The sequence below is a fragment of the Colletotrichum destructivum genome, chromosome 1, assembly GCF_034447905.1.
Source record: "Colletotrichum destructivum chromosome 1, complete sequence".
Taxonomy (NCBI): Eukaryota; Fungi; Ascomycota; class Sordariomycetes; order Glomerellales; family Glomerellaceae; genus Colletotrichum; species Colletotrichum destructivum.
Genome location: NC_085896.1, coordinates 4,574,987 through 4,592,856, shown reverse-complemented (window position 1 = coordinate 4,592,856; position 17,870 = coordinate 4,574,987). Strand labels below are relative to the sequence as shown.

Genomic DNA, 17,870 nt, shown 5'->3' with positions numbered 1-17,870 from the left:
AACCATGACATGCATTATCTGGATGAGAACACCATCTTCCAACTCTCAAAGGTGCGATCAAGATGCACTCATAACCAATAGCAACTGTCTTGGAAACAATCAACTCAGTAACCTGCAGCTTTCTGATAATCTCCAAAAAAAGCGAGAGAGGCGCAGCGGGACCGGTGAGGGGTTCATTGACCCTGTTTGGTTGCCTAGGGATGCCTTGGACTGTCCGTGGCTGCAGCTGCATAAGAGGTGGTGTCCCGAACGAGGCTCCCTCTTCATGCCAGCACACCAGGTCCGGAATGAACATCTCCTTGATCTCATCAGTCACTGCTTTTCTATCACTGGATCTAAGAATGTCGATTCTATAATACATTGGGCTGCCCAATCGTCGCTTCATTTATTGTGAAATGTGCGACATCTTCCACAGTGTTGACATTCACACCCACATCTAGAATCAACGTCATATTAATTCCCATCAAACGAAGGCGCAGAACTATGGCAAACGAGCTTCCCCTCCCAGAACTTCGGCTTAACGACTCGCCCGATATTGATTTTCATGAGCCGGTAGGAGAAGATTGGGCGAACCCTGAGCTTCCTCCGTTGTCCGCCATCAGTGCCCAATCTGCTGCAGAACAAATCGAAGACAGATTCTGGAAACACGCAGTTAATTGTGACCCCAGGCGTGTGGGACAGCAAGAGTTTTGGCCTCCAAAGCTCATTGATCACCTTCTCGACAAGGATGCAGTATACAATGTCGTCAAGCAACTTGTTACGCAAGGAATCCTTCCGGACGAGATACGCGGAGGGCCTCGCAGTTCGTCCTCAGCCACTTCATATTGGACTGAACGTGTTATGGGTACGACAGCGAGCCCTAGAACAACATACCGCCGAGTTCTCATCATACTCATTTTCATCAATAAGACAAGCTGCCTAAAGCGCTTTCTGGACAGGAAAATTGACGATCAAAAGCTTCACCAGACAGCTTTGCTTGACCCACTCCTCAATGACTGGAAAAGAGGAGAGGTGTCAACCTTCTACCACTACCGACCCAAAGTCCTTGCCCCATTTCTTGAAAAGTCTCGGCAGCCGGGCCAAGTTTCTCACCATAGATTTGACCTCGACAGTGTCCCGCCTTGGAAAATCCTACGCTCAACTTCCCCGTTACAAACGTTATCCGGAGGCTATGGAGAAGTCCACAAGATTGTTATCCATGCCTGGCAACACGGCTTTCACGCCGACCTACAGCAGGTGAGAGACTTGAACATGAAATTCTGCATGTCGATGAGTTTGATGGTCTCTCTGACTTTTTTTTCATTTATATTTTAGATCTCGGCGCCTCCGAGTCTTTTCGCTCTCAAGCGGCTTCACACATCGGATGAAAGGGTGTTTCGCGGAGAAGTTTCGGAGCTCGAACGCTTTGGGGGCCGTCATCACCACATTGTCACCCTTCTCTGCACTGTCATTCATCAGAAATCCGACCGCACTGATTATTTCCTTTTGTTTCCCTGGGCAGAATACGACTTGCTCACTTATTGGGAGAAGGAAGAAACCCAGCAGAAAGACCACCAATTCTTCAAGTGGGTAGCTGAGCAGCTGGCCGGCATGGCAGATGCGTTGAAGTTCATCCATGACCCAAACCTCTTCGCTGGAGAGAAGCGCCTCTATGGAAGGCATGGGGACATCAAGCCGGAAAATATCCTCTGCTTCAAAGGAAACGGTCGGGGAACTCTTGTCCTTTCTGACCTTGGTTTGACAAAAACCCACGGTGACCAGAGTCGGTCCAACAGACCAGGAGAGCAAATCCCAATGACGCCCAACTACCGGCCACCCGAGTGCGACATCGATGGTAGAGATGGATATGTGTCCCGCGACTTTGACATCTGGACTCTAGGTTGCCTTTTTCTTGAATTCATGGTATGGATACTAGATGGGTGGAAAGGATACAAGGATTTTCGCGAGCGGCGGTTCTCGCCTTACATCAACGGCGCCCAGACATGCGTCTACTTCGAGATTGTTCGAGTACCCGAGGAGGAGGGGTATGCATTCAAAGTCAAAGATGTTGTGACGAAGGTGGGCGAGCTCGCCAGTTTCCATTCGAATAGAGTTGCACTAATGGCGCTTAGGAACTCGAGCGACTTCACGCACATCCGACGTGCACCGAGTATGTTCACGACATGTTGAAGTTGATTCACGAGAGAATGATACTTGTTCGATCGGATGGCGTTTACAGAATACGGTCCAACGAGCTCAAGGAAAAGTTACGAGCCATCAAGAAGAAATGCGAAAACTCGGATTACTGCGTTCGTCCATGCCCAAGAAACACAAAGGTCAAGCCGCGTCCGCCTGTTCGAGCCGACCTTAACACGACGGCCAAGAGGTATATTGCCGAGGACCAACGCTATCGCAACTTTGACCTGTACAGAGGCGAAACTTCAACATTCAGGGGATGATCTGGTACGGGACGCATCTATTCCTCGTATTTCGTCAAAGTTTCCTTCCTATTCGACGGTTTCTGGATTTTAGTTAACCGAGTCTTCGTCCCAGCCCTCAACGTTTTTCGCCATATCACGAAAGATCGAACACCTCGTTTCAAGGAACTCCGAGAGATGCAGTTTTGGTCACGGCACATGTCAATTCCCCTCTGCGTAATGATCCATCTCGATTGCCTCCATGACTTTGCTGCGCTCAGTCTTTTCTCAGATCAGTGTTCTGTCATATCTACTGGGGCCTTTCTAAAAGCCGCACCTGTGTCAATTTCCTTGGGATTGTACAAAAGAAGCGGCCGCGTTCGGACTACAAGAATTTTTTCAGTACATGGTCAACCCCTGACGATGTTCATCTTCAAAGATGAATGAAAACGGAAGATGGATGGAACCCTCTTACAGTAATCCTTAATCTTTCCTGCGGAAATATGGTCCTTAACTGCACCAGAATGACGTTTTCGTCGGTGTATCTTCCTCGAAATACTTCAGTAGCCATGATCCCGCCCTGCTCGGTGACGGGTACTGCTAAGAATCACTTTGTTGGCGCGGAAGGTGTGAGTGATTGCTTAGATGATTCAAAGTTGCGAAAGGGAGCTAAAGCAGGCTGTGAAGAACGGAAAGTAAGATGGATGGTTCGCCTCATTACACCTACGTACTCGACTAAAATATGATTACTCAAGACCATTGTGGCACAGTGAGGTAGGTCTTCGGTAAGCCAAACTCCCTGTCGGACGCACCGAGTTTTCCATGGCACCATGCATGCAGCCTCACTGTTACCACGGGGCCACAGGACCTGGTCGGCTTTCACATAACACAGACGACCTGTCTCGGACGATTGTTCTACGTTTTGGGAATAATCAGGGCGTTCGTCTTGGCTTGGGAAAGCCGAATCACCAGGCAACGAGGCAGAGAACAGGAGGTCAGGAGATCTAAGCACATAATTGTTTCCCATGGTGGGCTTCTCTGTGGGCGCACTCGAGGTATTCGGCCACGGCTTGGTAAGATGCCGTGAACCGATGCATAGCCGTCTTGTAATCAAGGCGAACCCGAAGATGGTTCGCCAGGCTTGGAAACAACTTCAAGTTGTGGCAACAAGTCAGCAATGTACTGAGGCAGGCTCTACTGGAAAGGGTTAGGCCAGGCAACTACATATGCTGCCCAACGATGAGATGGTTGGCTTAGATGCTCATGTGGACATGTAGTGTAACGTCCACCCACACACCAGAAGCGGTGTGGTTGCCAGCAGCCATTTCATATTAGTACACCATAGTGTATAACGCCACATCGAGGGGAAAACCCCTTGAGATTCTATCTTCCGAATCCGAAGCTGACTGCTTGAACATTGTTCGAGAAGCAAAGGTGTCCTCAGTTCAGGTTTAGCACGCGGCACGCCATGGACTGGCCTCTTGACAATGGAAGCTTCAGCGATGCAGACTTCGAGAATGTGTTCCGCTACGGGGCCCAAGACACAACAGTCGTGAGGCTGTTGACCAGCGATTGCGTTCGTCACGCATCTCCCTGTGGACAATCTCAATACTGACCACATGTTATTAGGGTCTGGTGTTATGGTCACATAAAACATCCGAGGACTGGAAGTGCTGGCTTGAAACAGTGTGTACATGATGGAGTCACAGTCATCCATTCTCTAATCACTGTCGATCTGTCTACCCCGATCATGTCTTTATAGCTAACAAGAGCAACTCAATAGTGCGTACCGTCCGTCTACAAAGACTCTGGGTTAGTCCTCATGTAAATTGCCTAATCTGATGCATCGGCATCTTTCCAGTGCTCACATAAAACCCAGTCTAGCACGCAGATCAGGGCATTCAGAGAGCTATCTTAGTAGCTTGCTGTCTAGCGTGGAAACCCCAACCGATGCGCCGGGTGTCGTCAAAAATCAAGGCACGTTTAACGAAAAAGATCGTTCGCTGAGTTGGCCCAAGAATGTGACGATATCGAGCCTCGGACACAAATGGCAGAAACAGCCGGTCGAAAATGGAATACGCGGTGGCAAACGCGAGGTCCGGCAGTTGCCTTTTGAAGAGTGTGTTTTCCGGGATATATGCGACAAATTCTTTGTGCATTCGTCAATAGCCCGTGTCATCAGCCGGGCAGACGTCCCCGTCTTCAGCAGATCGCTTGTCAACATGGGAGCCGATGATACAGATTTCGCAGGGCGTCCTGCAATCGGTATGAAGCTTGCATTTATCTATATCCTCACGGCCACACTCACTAACTGCCTGGAGTCTATAATTGCAGATCCTCAAACTCTTGGGCAAATGACATGGCGTTGACGGCAACATACTTCCCCGAAAGCCGGTTGACCTTTGCAATTCTTTTTGGCTGCACAAAGGAGGACGAGAAGATGGTGTTCAACAGGCTCAGCCGAGCGAGAGACCAAGTATCGTATCCCTTGATGCTTCCTGGCATTTTTGCGGAACTTGAGAGAGACCGCATGGTGCGAATTGTCGAAAGGACGGCGGATGAGAATGAAGAAGCCATATACGAGCTCGGCACTGGTAACTCCCTGGAGAACCACGTTCCTTCTGATGAGGAAAAGGGTAACCCTAGGCACGCTCGCAAAACTGCCTGGATGAACACAACGTTCTTGAGGAACGGCCTCAGGGTCTGGAGGAATCAGCTTCGTAAAATGTCGGATCATGTCACTGAGCTTGCTACATGGCACGGGGGCACCAGAGCCTCGGTTCGCGATAAAGAGTCAGCGGACGAAGAACAGGGGGCAGACAGTGAGAAGATGGAACACACGAGTATGCTGGTTCGAGATCGCCTTCGTGCACTGATCGAGGAGTACGAGGACAAGATTCAAGAATGCACCATGAGCGTGGAAGGGATGAGTATTGCAACGCAATGGGTGGGTCTCCCAACTACTGATCTTGTATACCATATTGTATCAGACTCATGACTGACACCCTGCTTCGTAACGACAGGCACAAGGCGACACAAACGTGGATATTGCCACAGCGACTGGGAGAGATTCTAGGCAGATGCGATCCATCGCCCTACTGACCATGATATTTTTGCCAGGAACATTCTTTGCGGTGAGTCCATCGCTTTTCAAACAGAAAGAAAGCGTGACTGATGGAGTCACAGACACTTTTCTCCATGACCTTTTTCAACTGGTCGCCGGATGATGACAGTAAGTCACTGGTTTCAGGCTACATCTGGATATACTTCCTTGTTACTGGCGTCTTCACGGCAACCACGCTCTTTCTTTGGTGGTACTTTCTGTCCCGTCGTCGCCATTGCAGACCTTGAACTGGAGAATGAAATGCATTTGACTTCCAGAGGGACACGTGGAAGGCCGATTGCCACCAAACTAGTTCTGTCAGATAAAACAAATCATTTGCTCTTCCTTCCTTCAGATAAGGCCCATAGAGCACACTTGAGCTGTCCTTGTTTCCTGCCGAGTGTCTGAAATGCAATCCACTTGTCTCGTCGATGTCCACTACCGTGGTCTCCTCCGGTCCACCACCCGAAGACTCATGCTTCTTGTTGCCACTACATCACATCACTCAGGCGAGGTTGGTTCACCCGCCGCCGGATGAGCATGGTGAGCATCTTGTTTGCCTGGTAAACAGATGGTGAATTCGGAAAACTTCAGTACGTCGCAAGTGACCTATGCTATGGACATATTGCCCCAGCGAATAAAGTATTGAGCGGCTATCCATCAAGGGGTCGTACGATGTAGTGCTGATCTTACCACGCTTTGAGACCCGGCCGCTTACCCCTCTTCTCAATTGTCGCCATTAACTGGTCCTTATGTTTGTCTCCACCCACATCATGTCATCTCTTCAACTCCAAGTTCTTCTCCCACATCTTGGCGGCGGCCATTTACCCCTTCAAGCTGGGCTGCATGAGACTTGTCTATTGCTAGGAGGCAGGGCCTAAAGTAGTTATCTAGCTGCATAAACGACACAGTCCTCTACAAGCACACTTGTCAATAGACACAGGGAAATCGGCCTCACTCAAAGTCTCCTTCCTGGCACCTTGGCCCTCAATTCGAATCGGTCACCGATCACGGCCTTGGTCAAACTCATGATCCCAGTTTCCCCTCGTTTCTCCTTGCTCTCGGCCCTGTCATATTGGACGAAATCTGGCACTTGTTCCGCAATCTAAACATTCATGGCTTCCCACGAGAAAGAGTAAGATCTTTTTTTCTTCTTCTTCTTCTCATCATCACATGATATCAGGCCTGGCTATTGCATAGTCGAGTCATGCATAATAACCCATGCTCGATGCCGCATTATAGCCATGAAATCCCACTCTGTTTCTTGTTATATCTTAAACAGCCGTGTGAACACACATCACTCGCTGGGTGGGCGATAAACCAATATGGTCAATACTGCTAGCTGCCACGCTCGCCTGACACATGATCTCTAGGATGGCGTAACTGGTGAATAACATAAGGGCTCTTCCCCTGACTTCAAAGCTAATAAAGACTGCCGCTAGCTTCCCCGCGATTCGCGCTTGCATTTTCGACATGGACGGGCTGCTCATCAACTCTGAGGACATAATCACATTATCCACGAACCGTGTTCTTGAAAAACATGGAAGGCCGGCCTTTACTCAGTCAATTAGAGCCCAACTCATGGGCGTCCCAGACTCGACAAACGGCGATGTATTCCACAACTGGGCAAAATTACCTGTAACCCGCCAGTAATTCGCTCATGAATTGAAAGAACAACTGCGACTGAACTTTCCGGAGTGCAAGCCGCTTTCTGGCGCAGAAAAGATGTTGTTCAACCTCAGTCGTGCGAGGAGTGCTTCATCTGGGGAAAGAATCCAGCTGGCATTGGCATCCAGCACCAAGACTGATACCTATAAGCTAAAAACTTATAGACCGGAGACGAAACGGCTGCTTGACAACTTCCAGGCCGATAGGCGGATCCTGGGTGACGATCCGAGAGTGCGACAGGGCCGAGGGAAGCCAGCCCCTGACATATACCTACTTGCGCTAGAGTCTATCAACTCAGTGGCATGTTCTGGCCAGAGACCAATACAACCTAACGAGTGTTTGGTGTTTGAAGACAGCGTGGCTGGGGTAGAAGCGGGAAGTCGCACCGGGATGAGAGTTGTTTGGGTGCCGCATCAGGATGTGGCTGCTGAATATGAAGCAAGAGAAAAAGACGTGCTAGCTGCGAGGTCGGGAATGTTCGGGCTCGGAGATGATGGGCAGCTAGGGGAGACTGACGATGGCTGGGCTGAAAGCATGTCGAGTCTGGAACATTTCGATTACAAGAAGTACGGCATCAACATGCCATCCTGAGTGTTTCTTAAACCAGATCCGGTTTTGATTTGGGTTTCTTTAAGGAAATATAGTCCTTTCCTTGTCAGGATAGACATGTATCTCCAAAAACAAGTTCCGGTAGGAATAAACTAATTATAATGGTTTCACCCGCATCCCACCGACTAGCAGTGGGCGTCACAAATTGTTAAGTTACACGACCAAATTCAGCCAACTACTTTCCAGTTGTGGAACATGAAACACCGAGTTGTGAGTTGATCATAAGGGTAACTGTGGTTAGGGGGCCCTCTTGTAAAAGTTGGATACTACAGATCAGCTGCTGCTTCAACCTGACAAAAGGCTGTGTTATACGTATAGCAATCTGTGCTTCTAACAGAACATTAGGGCTAGAGCCTATAGAAAGATGGAACCTCTAGGTAACTTACAATCAGCGTAATCAAGGTCAGAGCCACAGGATGAATCACATTTATCAGGGTCTAAGGTTAACTATATTGTCGACCTGGGAAGTGAAAAAACTTCCCTACGTAGCTGCAGCGCTTCAATTTTCATCTTCTCAGCTTCCTCATGCCTTCCCATGCGTCATTCCATACGCCTCCTTGTATAGCTTCTGCGCTTCGGTCTTCATCTTCTCTGCTTCGTTGTACTTTCCCTGAGCTAGGTACGTTGTCGCTATTTCAATCATGCTTTTGATCGTATGAGGGTGCTTCGTTCCAAGAACTATTTTGCGTACTTCTAAGACTTCTCTGTGGATGTTTTCTGCCTCGTTATGCTTCCCCTGGCTGCTGTATGTTGTTGCAAGATGAACCATGCCCCAGGTCAATTCAAGTTGCCCCTTGGTAAAATCCTCTTGGCGTAGCTCTGAAGCCGTGATTAATGGTGGGATAGTACGTAACAGCTCCTTAGCGCATGCTGCTGCAGTTGCTGCAGCGTATGGTTGCCACCGCTTGTTGTTGTGAGCGTCTGCATAGTCGCAGATACCGCGAATGACGATGCAAGGGAAATTGTTCATCAGGCCAGCAGCTGCCTCCATCTCAAAGCATAAGACGCCCCCAAGCTCCTGGCTGTACTTGTCGCGTGTCAATCCATCCTTCATCACCTGATTCCCGGATGCAATGTTACCGAAAAAGAGGACTGGGTCTGTTGTCGCACGGGCTACCCTATGCAGTACGTCTTCTGGATTGCATTTTGCGCATGTAGCTCCAGTGATATGCGGCGATGATGTACGATAAAGGATGTCGTTGTCAGGGCCAGGTGACGCAAACACTGGCACAGCAGAGAGCTTAGACAGGTAGTTAGAGACTCGTGTCTTGCGTCGAATAATGTTCGATTGAAGCTTGGACAAGACCTGAAGTAAAATCTGCGGTGGCGCATTCAGGCTGCCAGTGCGAGAGATGTGACCGTCAGCCCCAGTCTTCCCGAAATCATACTGGATAACTCCACCATGTTGCCCTGCTGGCTGGCTAATAATAACGTCGCCAAGACGGATATCAATGTTCTCGTCGAGGTTTGGGACGCCACCGCCAATGCCAACAAGCACGCCAAACCGCAGCGAGGGGAAGCTGGTCCTCATCTGGCTAGCTACGGCGGCTGCTTGATTCATGCCGATTTGGCCGGCAGGCAGACAGGCAGCCACGACATTGTGGACGCCGATGCGGCCGAAGGAGTATATGTTGGAATCGCTCGGCTGCGATGGGAGTTCGCGAAATTCCTCATCCATCACCTCGGCTGCGGCCGCCAGCTCAATGGGTAGAGCGCAGGCCCAGCCGACAGTGAAGTCGAGGGCGGGGACAGAGTCAGCCATGATGCTTCAATTCTGTGGCGCCGGAGGTCAGCAATGACCTTGATTTAGGCGACAATGAACCAAAACTAACGCGGTGGCAAGACGTGGCAGAGGATTACAACGTTGCACAATGCTTGAGAATCAGAAGTCTAGAAGTGTCTAGAGATCCGTCAACTGCAAAGATATCGCAGTGGGTGTATAGTGGCTCGGACTAGGTAACGGAACCTTAGATAGTAGTAGTACATCAACTCCGTCATCGCCAGTGTCTCCACCATTATGGAACTAAGTACGCTTAAACAGTGACAGCACAGGAGCAGCTGCACGGCAAGAACATCAACCTGCCCTGCTGCCTGCTCCACTGTAACAACTTATCGGGGTATCTTAATGACCGGTCGATGCAATAAGGCATATTTAGTATGCTACAGAACAGACTACCTTCTATTTCCATACTTCCGAAGAGGGGCGACTGGATAGTAGACCTACAACAGACGAGAGCCATTTGCAAGCGATTTGATTGTTGTGACACCAACCTCATTCATCAACAAACAGCCCTGCTTGGTAACCCTCGGCCATGCCCATTTTGCGGGTTCGTACCGGTTGCAACTCATGTCGACGACGAAAGAAGAAGTGTGACGAGACCAAGCCGGTGTGTCGAGGGTGCGCGCGCAATGGTCTCCCGTGTGTGTGGCCTGCCATCTTGGCAGCATCCGCGAGAAAGCAAGCAGAAAGGCCTGCTGCTACTACACATGCAGCCGCCAATCGACGTGCCCAGACACCGACAGGCTCGTCGTCCGAGAAGAGTCGTACAGCTTGTGGCGGTGACGAGGGCGTAGAACCACCACGTCAGGTGCGCTCGAGGCGGACTGCGGCCAGCAGCCCCAGTGATGGCCCAGCACCCTCCTCGATATCATCTACGTCGCCTGCAGCCTCTTCTATTTCCTCTCTCTCATTGGTTCCTACCTCAAACTCCGGCGCCGGCGCCGTCTCTGCCGGCGGTCCAGCTGATGCTGTGATTGATGGCGGAGGACCTACGCCCTCGGTTCCGCTAGGCGAAGACTTCCACTTCGACATTGACAATCTTGGAGGCTGGCACCTCGATCAAGAGTTCAGCAACTCACTGCCAAACCCTACACGCTTTGCAGCTTCCCCTTCTGCGCCAGATGTTGGAACGACACGGCCGCAGCAATCGTTGCCAACTGCTCCACCGTCTCTATTCAGGTCTCTCAGCCTCTTCCCCCCGAGGATGTCAGGCGTATCGTTTGAGCTTCTGGGGCATTACATCAGCGTGACCAGCCCTAGCATGGATAACGGTTCCAAAAAGACCGACAACCCCTTTTCCGTCATACTCATCCCGCTCGCTTTCAACAGCGACCTCATCCTCGAGCTCATCCTTACCCAGAGCGCCGTCCATCGTGCAGCAAAGACCCTCAATGACGGCGACCTGGTTGCCTCCAACTACTACCACCGATCTCTCCAAGTTCTCCGTCAGGATATTATCAGGGCTGGAGATGGGGAAGGCCAAGAAGCCTTGACGCTGGCAGTTGGCGCATTAATCATGTGCTTCATTGAGGTATTATGTCACATCATCACGATTCCCATTAAGCTGAGGCAGAGGACATTTTATGCTAACGAATCTAGACTGCCAAAGGAGATATGAACGGAACAGTGTTCGACCACCTCCTCGCGGCACGCTCTCTCTTGTCTTCACTCTTGTCAAAAAGCGCCGGAGTTCACGTGTCTTTGCTTGACTTCCTTGTCGAGTACTACGTCTATACGGCCACTCTCAGTCTGGTGTCCCTGGACGCTCGCGTAGGCCCTCAGTCTCTCATCAGCGCCGAGCTGGAAACATTCGCACATGGTCTTGTCGCAAAATCCTACGTAGGAAGTCTCTGCGGGTGCTGGCTCAGACTCCTCCTCCAGATCCCGACCATCTTCCGTCTCGCACACGGCATCCTCGCCGACGACGGTAATAGCCCTCGCGCGCTCACGGCCGACGACACGATGCTGTTTGCCCGTGTTTACTCCGCCATCGAAGCGTGGCAGCCGGACTCTTCAGTCAGTCAAGACGTCGCCACGGCCGGCCGGATCTTCCAGAGCGCCCTTCTCATCTATCTGTACACGATACTGGACACTTCCTTGCCGTCGGCCAACGGGTGCTACGCCACCAGCCGGGAACTTGCCGTCAACGACGCCTTCATTCACTTCGATCAACTGTCCCCTGATGCCCGCATCAACACCAGCTTATGCTGGCCGATTGTCATCATTGGTACGTGCGTCGCGGACGAGGAGCGGCGCGCCGTGCTCCGGACCCGTCTGCGCACAATGTTCGCCACCATTGGTCTCGGCAACATCCACAAGACGTCGCTGCTTCTTGAACGCATCTGGGGAATGGGGGGGATCAACCCATGGAGCATCTGCCACGTCATGCAAGAGAATCAGATATGGATATCTCTTGCCTAGGCTCGCCGCTCTCGCAAGTCGTCGCAGCTCGAGGGGCCCTGGGCGCGCAAACCACTGTCAGTGGCTGTGCATTCTCGGCCTCGATCTCCACAGCAGCGCGGTCCGCGCAGTGAGTGCGTCCAGCATCACTCACAGCAATTAGCTTGATTCCGCCAATTCTCTGTCGATCTTGATGCCGCCTACTAACCATGGTCGGTAACCCTGTAGTTGACAACAGTCTAGTGTCTTCAGAGACACGATGCGCACGCGTATTGAACGGTCCTTAGGCAAGGCCATGAGAAGCTGCAACGGAACCATAAACAGTTGTCGACCCGGACCAACTACAAACCCTGGAACAGACTCGGTCATCCCTCTTGCTCTTGGCCACAACAAAACAGATCGAACCGAATTATCACGGCGAAAGATCACCTTCCGCAATGACAATCAACCATACCGTCATTCAATGCAGCAACGGCGGAGATTCGCCCGGCCTCCTCCGCATGCACAGCAACCAGTCCTCGGACCACATCGCCACAAGAGACAACATCGCGGAGCTTCTCAAGAATGATGTCAAAGTCAAAGTGGCCGGGGTAGATTGCGACGGCCTGCTCCGCGGCAAGATGATGGCCAAGTCCAAGTTCCTCGCGAGCGTCGACGGCGGATTTGCTATGAGCTCTGCCATCTTTGGCTGGGACATGCACGACCTCCTCCATGTCACGGAGACCAGCATCACGACTTCTAGCGAAGGGTACGCAGACTTTCTTGCGACGCCCGACCTGACCACGTTCCGAAGACTGCCGTTCGAAGACAACATTCCGTTTTTCCTGGTTACTTTCTCCGCGCAGGGCAGGCCAGTCTCCGCCTGTGGCAGAAGCTTGCTCGGGTCCATATGTGAAAAGCTGTTGGACTCTCGTGGCTACACCGCGTTGGCGGGAGGTGCGTGCTAGCTGACACAGGGATAGGGTGGAATACCAGAATATCATGAGTGGGATTCAGCTAACGCCAAGCCATCGCCGTACCAGTCGAGCTCGAGTTTATGAACTTCCAAACCCCCTCGGAGGACGGCTACCAAGACCACTCCGCGCGACGAAACCTCGCCGGATACCTATCTCGCCACAGTGCAAAGAACTTGCGGCCCCTTACAGCCGGCATGTTTGGCTACAGCGCCACCAGACCCGTGGCATACAAGGAGTATTTCCACCAGCTCTTCGATGCAGCCGAAAAGCTTAGCTGCAACATCGAAAGCTACCACACCGAAAGCGGGCCTGGCGTTTTGGAGGTGGTGAGTTGATGCGGCCATCCATCGGGTCCTTTGTGCCGCAGGGAAGCTGACTTGGCTACGTGGATCAGGCTTTGCAGGTTTCCCCTGCCAAGGAGATGGCGGATAAGGTAACGATGTTCAAGTGAGTGACCGCTTGCGTGGCTTTACCAATGTTCTCGAGCTGACTGGCCGGACGGCAGGTTCCTGGCCAAAGCAACTGGCATCGAACACGATGTGACACCGTGTTTCATGGCCAAGCCAGTGTACGGTCTGCCGGGAAACTCGGGTCACATCCACCTGTCCCTTGTTGACGCCGATGGGAAAAACGTGTTCGCCCGAGACGACTTGGATACAGATGCGCCGTGGCCCGATGTGGCATCCCTATCGGATCTCGGGCGTCATTTCCTAGCCGGGATCCTCGACGGTCTCGAGGACGTCATGGTTCTCTTCGCCCCGACAATCAACTCGTACAAGCGGCTCGTCGAGAACCACTGGGCCCCCGTCAACGTCAGCTGGGGCCTCGAGCACCGTCTCTCGTCCGTCCGCCTCGTCTCGCCGCCCACGTGCAAGCCCTCGGCGACGCGGTTCGAAGTCCGCCTGCCAGGCGCCGATCTCCACCCGCACTACGCCCTGGCCGCCATTCTCGGTCTCGGGTGGCGCGGGGTCGAGAAGAAGCTGGGGATCAAGGTGCCCCCCTCGGGGTCGCGACCGTCGCATGATGCGGCGACGCCGCTGCCGAACACGCTTGAGCGAGCGCTCGCTCGGTTCCGCGCGCCCGGCAGTGTTTCGCGTGAGATCTTCCCTGGCGAGTTTGTGGACTTCTTTGCCGCCACGAGGGAACACGAGATTCAACTCTACAGAGAGGCGGTCACCGATTGGTACGTTGAATCTTCCAGGCGCGGGGGCAATCTGAAGCTTCGGGTTGTGGATGTAAAGAGTATGCTGACTGACGCTGTCGAATCGGGCATTGCAGGGAGTTCAACAGATATATCGAGACCGTTTAAGAGACTTTTGGGAACACATCTGGTGCTTGGCCAGGAGGCGTCCAGACACACTGAGGGTCAGAAAAGCCTACGAGCGTTGGTTGATGAGCATAATGGGCAGTGGAGGGAGTTGTCAAATTTGTTCAATATTCCGGATCCTCGTGTTGATGACCCAATTTGCAGCCGTCCAGGCATATTGCATGGTTTGCCGGCTGCGGCTGGCTGGCCTTGCAATAGCAACAGAAAGACGCGGGACGGCCTCAAGATCGTCGGCAGTACAGGGTGCCTCTGAGGTTCCCTGTTGTTACATACAATACATACAGATATAAACAAACATACACAACTGCGTCCTCTAAGTTGAACTGATCACATACACCACAGCCATTCACAAAGCTGCTGTCTGCACCACTCTGCCATAACGGACGAAGGGTCCAAGAATCATGTCGTCTAGATGTGACTCCACGCCTCGGCATTGCCAATCCCGTCCCTGATCGTCGGCCAGTCCATCTTCCGTCCAAATATTGACCACAATGTGTCAGTATATCACCTAGATGGTGTTCGAATGGGGCTAGTACTTTAAAGGTGTAGGCCTGCGTGTGGCTGCATGGCAAAGCTTCTAAAAAGCGGCTTATCTACAGTCATGGGCCTTTCAACTACCGCCAAGTACCCTTACGCAGTAGAGACCTCGACTTCCCGGTGGGCAATAATGAACATTTCAAAAAACCAATCTGCGTCGTATTTTCGACGTGCGACTGTTGTGACTAAAGGTTCTGCGTTGTTGTAATGATAGTGAGTTGATTGCCAGGGCTTAGGTAGGTTACATGTCAACTAATCACAAGCGTTTCCGCGATAACCGCGGAGACCGCGCTGAGTCGCGGCGGGTAACTGACCACATAGAGGTGTCAGATAGCCTGCTCCGAGAGACCCACGTCGTACTGAGATCAAGACGGATTGGACAACAATGTCTGTATACTCATGTTTGCGGTGGCACGCCTCCCTCAGATTCCCCAGATTCACCACGGCCTAGTCAGTGGGTCATACGCTGTTAAGAGACGCCTGGTCCATATGCCTGGCCTGGCGCCGGGTTGCTTTAGTGATTCGATTCGATGACTTGAAATGGCATCCTACCTCTACAGATAAGCAGGACACTGAGATTTCCCGTTGAACTAGCCTTGCCTTTCTCGAGTTTGGCAGATAAGGGAGGGCAAGCTGGGATAGGGTGAGGGCCGCGTAAGTAAGTTCTTTAACTTCGACAATCCGTTGCCCTCATGCGTCAGCATCTTTACTTTCAGACTTTGAAATCACATCTACTTGCCCTTATTCTTGATACGCCTTCTCTGAGACTTTTGCCCATCGCTCGTATCAGGATGTCGAGATCCGCCAACCCTCAACAGCTTGAATGCTCCAATGAAATGACGGAGGCATCCCATGGGAACGCCAACAAAGCTTCTCTGAACGAACTCGGAATGCTGAACAAGACAAGTGAGAACGGCCCCAAATAAGTTCCGTTGGCTATAAACCCAGTACTGATACCTTTTCGTTACCTCACAAGTCTCGCAGACCGCGGGTACGGTCGTGGAACTCCGCAAGAACTTTTCTGCATGGTCTGTCCTGGGCCTCGGGTTTTCCATGACCAACTCCTGGTTCGGCGTATCCACGGCGCTTGTGGCGGGCATCAACTCGGGCGGCCCCGTCCAGCTGGTCTACGGCTTGATCCTGACTATGGTCGTGGCGACTGCGATAGCCACATCGCTCGCCGAGCTGTCGTCGGCGATGCCGCATGCTGGCGGCCAGTACTACTGGGCCGCCATGCTGGCCTCGCCCCGCTACTCACGAGGCGCCTCCTACGTGACGGGTTGGGTCGCCTGGGCGGGATCGCTGTTTACATGTGCCAGCATCGCCTTGGGTGTGGGAAACCTGTGCCTCGGTTGCATCAAAATGGTCCGCCCTGACTTGTAAGTCGTCAACCTCGAGTTGCCAGCGGCAATCGCTCGACACAATGGCTGTAAACCGACTGAAATTTTCGTCGTAGGGAAATCAAGCCTTGGATGACCTTTGCGGCCTACCAAATCATCAACCTTATCTGCTGCTTCTTCAATCTGTTGTCCCGCCTTCTACCGCTTGTCACGTCCTGCACACTCTGGATCTCCATTATTTCTTACGTCGCAATCATATTGGCTGTGCCCATCAGCAGCCCGAAACACCGGCCTGCCGAATGGGTCTTCACCGAGTTCATCAACAACACCGGCTGGCCCAGTGACAGCATCGCCTACATCACCGGCCTCATCAGCTCCAACTGGGCCTTTAACGGCCTCGACGGGGCGGTGCATATGGCCGAGGAGGTTGTGAACCCCGAGCGCGTCATCCCCATCGCCCTCCTGGGCACCGTTGTCATCGGATTCTGCACGGCGTGGACTTTCGCAATCGCCATGATGGTCAGCATCAACGATTACGACTCCATGGCGGCCACGCCTACCGGGGTACCCATCCTGGAGCTCTTCCAGCAGGCTCTCGGCAACCGCGTCGGATCCATCGTCCTCTTATCACTCATCATCATCACAGGCTGTGGTTGCCTGGTTGCTTCGCACACATGGCAAGCCCGGCTCTGCTGGTCTTTCGCCCGCGACCGAGGTCTCCCAGCGAGCGCCTTGTTGAGCCAAGTCCACCAAACGCTTCAGGTTCCGCTCAACGCTCACGCCGCCAGCTGCGTCATCGTGGCACTGCTGGGATGCCTCTACCTCGTGTCGAACACCGCCTTCAACAGCATGGCGACAGCTTGTGTCGTGTTACTCTACCTTTCGTACAGTATCCCGGTCGTATGTCTTTTGTTTCGAGGCCGCTCGAACATCGACCACGGACCTTTTTGGCTGGGTCAGCTGGGCCTGGTCTGCAACTTCATCCTACTAGCATGGCTTCTCTTTGCTTTTGTGGTACGAACCTCCGGCCCTCCTCTTTCTTCTTCCCTCGAGGGAACCGTTTCTCGCGACCGAGCTGACTGGCATGCCAGATGTTTTCTTTCCCGCCCGTGTATCCGGCCACCACTGGTAATATGAATTGCGTTTCTGTGGTTTATGTTGTGATTTTGGTCATCGTGGCTATCTGGTGGGTTACACGAGCGCGTACTCAGTACCGTCCTGCCATGTTGCGAAGCGAACGTTGAGGAAGGGAAACCTACAACGCTGAGCAGATCCATAGTCTTGAAGAGACGTAGTTGTCGTGCATGGTGTTACTATGGAAATGACTTACTATTGTCGATTCAGTCACATTGTGAATCGAGGTCGGTTACGACCTTGCAAGCTACTATAAACTGTTTATAGTAAGTCCTACAGCTATAGAATACTACATACAACTATACCTACTAGAAACTTAGGATACTGTCTGCTCTCCTATAGATAAGCTAGTAAGAGCTGGATTAGTAGTTAGGTTAGTAACCACTAGCAAATACCTAGTGTTGTATGTTTTTTTTGTTACACTTTTGCAGGTATATATGTGTTAACTAGTTAAGGATTTCCTATATATAGTTCGAAACTATTAGGTATATCTCTGTGTTGTTTAAATGTCTGTGTCTCCAACTAGGTGTTAGAGAAATTCACCTAGCATTTTAAAATCTATTGAAATTTAGTGCTGTTACTGGCAAGAAATTTACATAGCATGAACAAGACGACAAACG

General features: G+C 51.8%; 7 protein-coding genes across 7 annotated transcripts; 6 read left to right on the top strand and 1 right to left on the bottom strand.

Annotated features, from left to right (window-relative positions):
- The first annotated feature begins 288 nt into the window (after positions 1-288).
- On the top strand, positions 289-2,815 carry CDEST_01385 (Putative protein kinase). The gene is made up of 3 exons (XM_062917544.1): positions 289-1,236; positions 1,315-2,058; positions 2,112-2,815. Exons 1-3 carry the CDS (start codon positions 484-486, stop codon positions 2,436-2,438), a joined length of 1,824 nt encoding a protein of 607 aa, XP_062773595.1. The 5' UTR covers positions 289-483; the 3' UTR covers positions 2,439-2,815.
- Positions 2,816-3,864: 1,049 nt separating this feature from the next.
- CDEST_01384 (uncharacterized protein) lies at positions 3,865-5,747 on the top strand (the record flags this gene model as incomplete). Its single annotated transcript, XM_062917543.1, has 7 exons — positions 3,865-3,972; positions 4,026-4,082; positions 4,180-4,208; positions 4,276-4,661; positions 4,718-5,343; positions 5,420-5,530; positions 5,583-5,747. 7 exons carry the CDS (start codon positions 3,865-3,867, stop codon positions 5,745-5,747), a joined length of 1,482 nt encoding a protein of 493 aa, XP_062773594.1.
- Positions 5,748-6,614: 867 nt separating this feature from the next.
- CDEST_01383 (Putative phosphoglycolate phosphatase-like, domain 2, HAD superfamily) lies at positions 6,615-7,758 on the top strand (the record flags this gene model as incomplete). Its single annotated transcript, XM_062917542.1, has 3 exons — positions 6,615-6,634; positions 6,942-7,137; positions 7,204-7,758. 3 exons carry the CDS (start codon positions 6,615-6,617, stop codon positions 7,756-7,758), a joined length of 771 nt encoding a protein of 256 aa, XP_062773593.1.
- Positions 7,759-8,299: 541 nt separating this feature from the next.
- Positions 8,300-9,538, bottom strand: CDEST_01382 (Putative nucleoside phosphorylase domain, tetratricopeptide-like helical domain superfamily; the record flags this gene model as incomplete). Its single annotated transcript, XM_062917541.1, has 1 exon — positions 8,300-9,538. One exon carries the CDS (start codon positions 9,536-9,538, stop codon positions 8,300-8,302), a length of 1,239 nt encoding a protein of 412 aa, XP_062773592.1.
- A 442-nt stretch (positions 9,539-9,980) lies between these two features.
- CDEST_01381 (Putative zn(2)Cys(6) fungal-type DNA-binding domain, fungal transcription factor) lies at positions 9,981-12,009 on the top strand. The gene is made up of 2 exons (XM_062917540.1): positions 9,981-11,087; positions 11,156-12,009. The coding sequence occupies exons 1-2, from the start codon at positions 10,089-10,091 to the stop codon at positions 11,975-11,977; spliced, it is 1,821 nt and encodes a 606-aa protein (XP_062773591.1). The 5' UTR covers positions 9,981-10,088; the 3' UTR covers positions 11,978-12,009.
- A 384-nt stretch (positions 12,010-12,393) lies between these two features.
- Positions 12,394-14,539, top strand: CDEST_01380 (Putative glutamine synthetase, catalytic domain, glutamine synthetase domain superfamily; the record flags this gene model as incomplete). Its single annotated transcript, XM_062917539.1, has 5 exons — positions 12,394-12,892; positions 12,979-13,238; positions 13,307-13,359; positions 13,418-14,095; positions 14,191-14,539. The coding sequence occupies 5 exons, from the start codon at positions 12,394-12,396 to the stop codon at positions 14,219-14,221; spliced, it is 1,521 nt and encodes a 506-aa protein (XP_062773590.1). The 3' UTR covers positions 14,222-14,539.
- A 1,028-nt stretch (positions 14,540-15,567) lies between these two features.
- CDEST_01379 (Putative amino acid/polyamine transporter I) lies at positions 15,568-17,360 on the top strand (the record flags this gene model as incomplete). Its single annotated transcript, XM_062917538.1, has 4 exons — positions 15,568-15,682; positions 15,753-16,155; positions 16,233-17,130; positions 17,208-17,360. The coding sequence occupies 4 exons, from the start codon at positions 15,568-15,570 to the stop codon at positions 17,358-17,360; spliced, it is 1,569 nt and encodes a 522-aa protein (XP_062773589.1).
- Between the last annotated feature and the right edge of the window lie 510 nt (positions 17,361-17,870).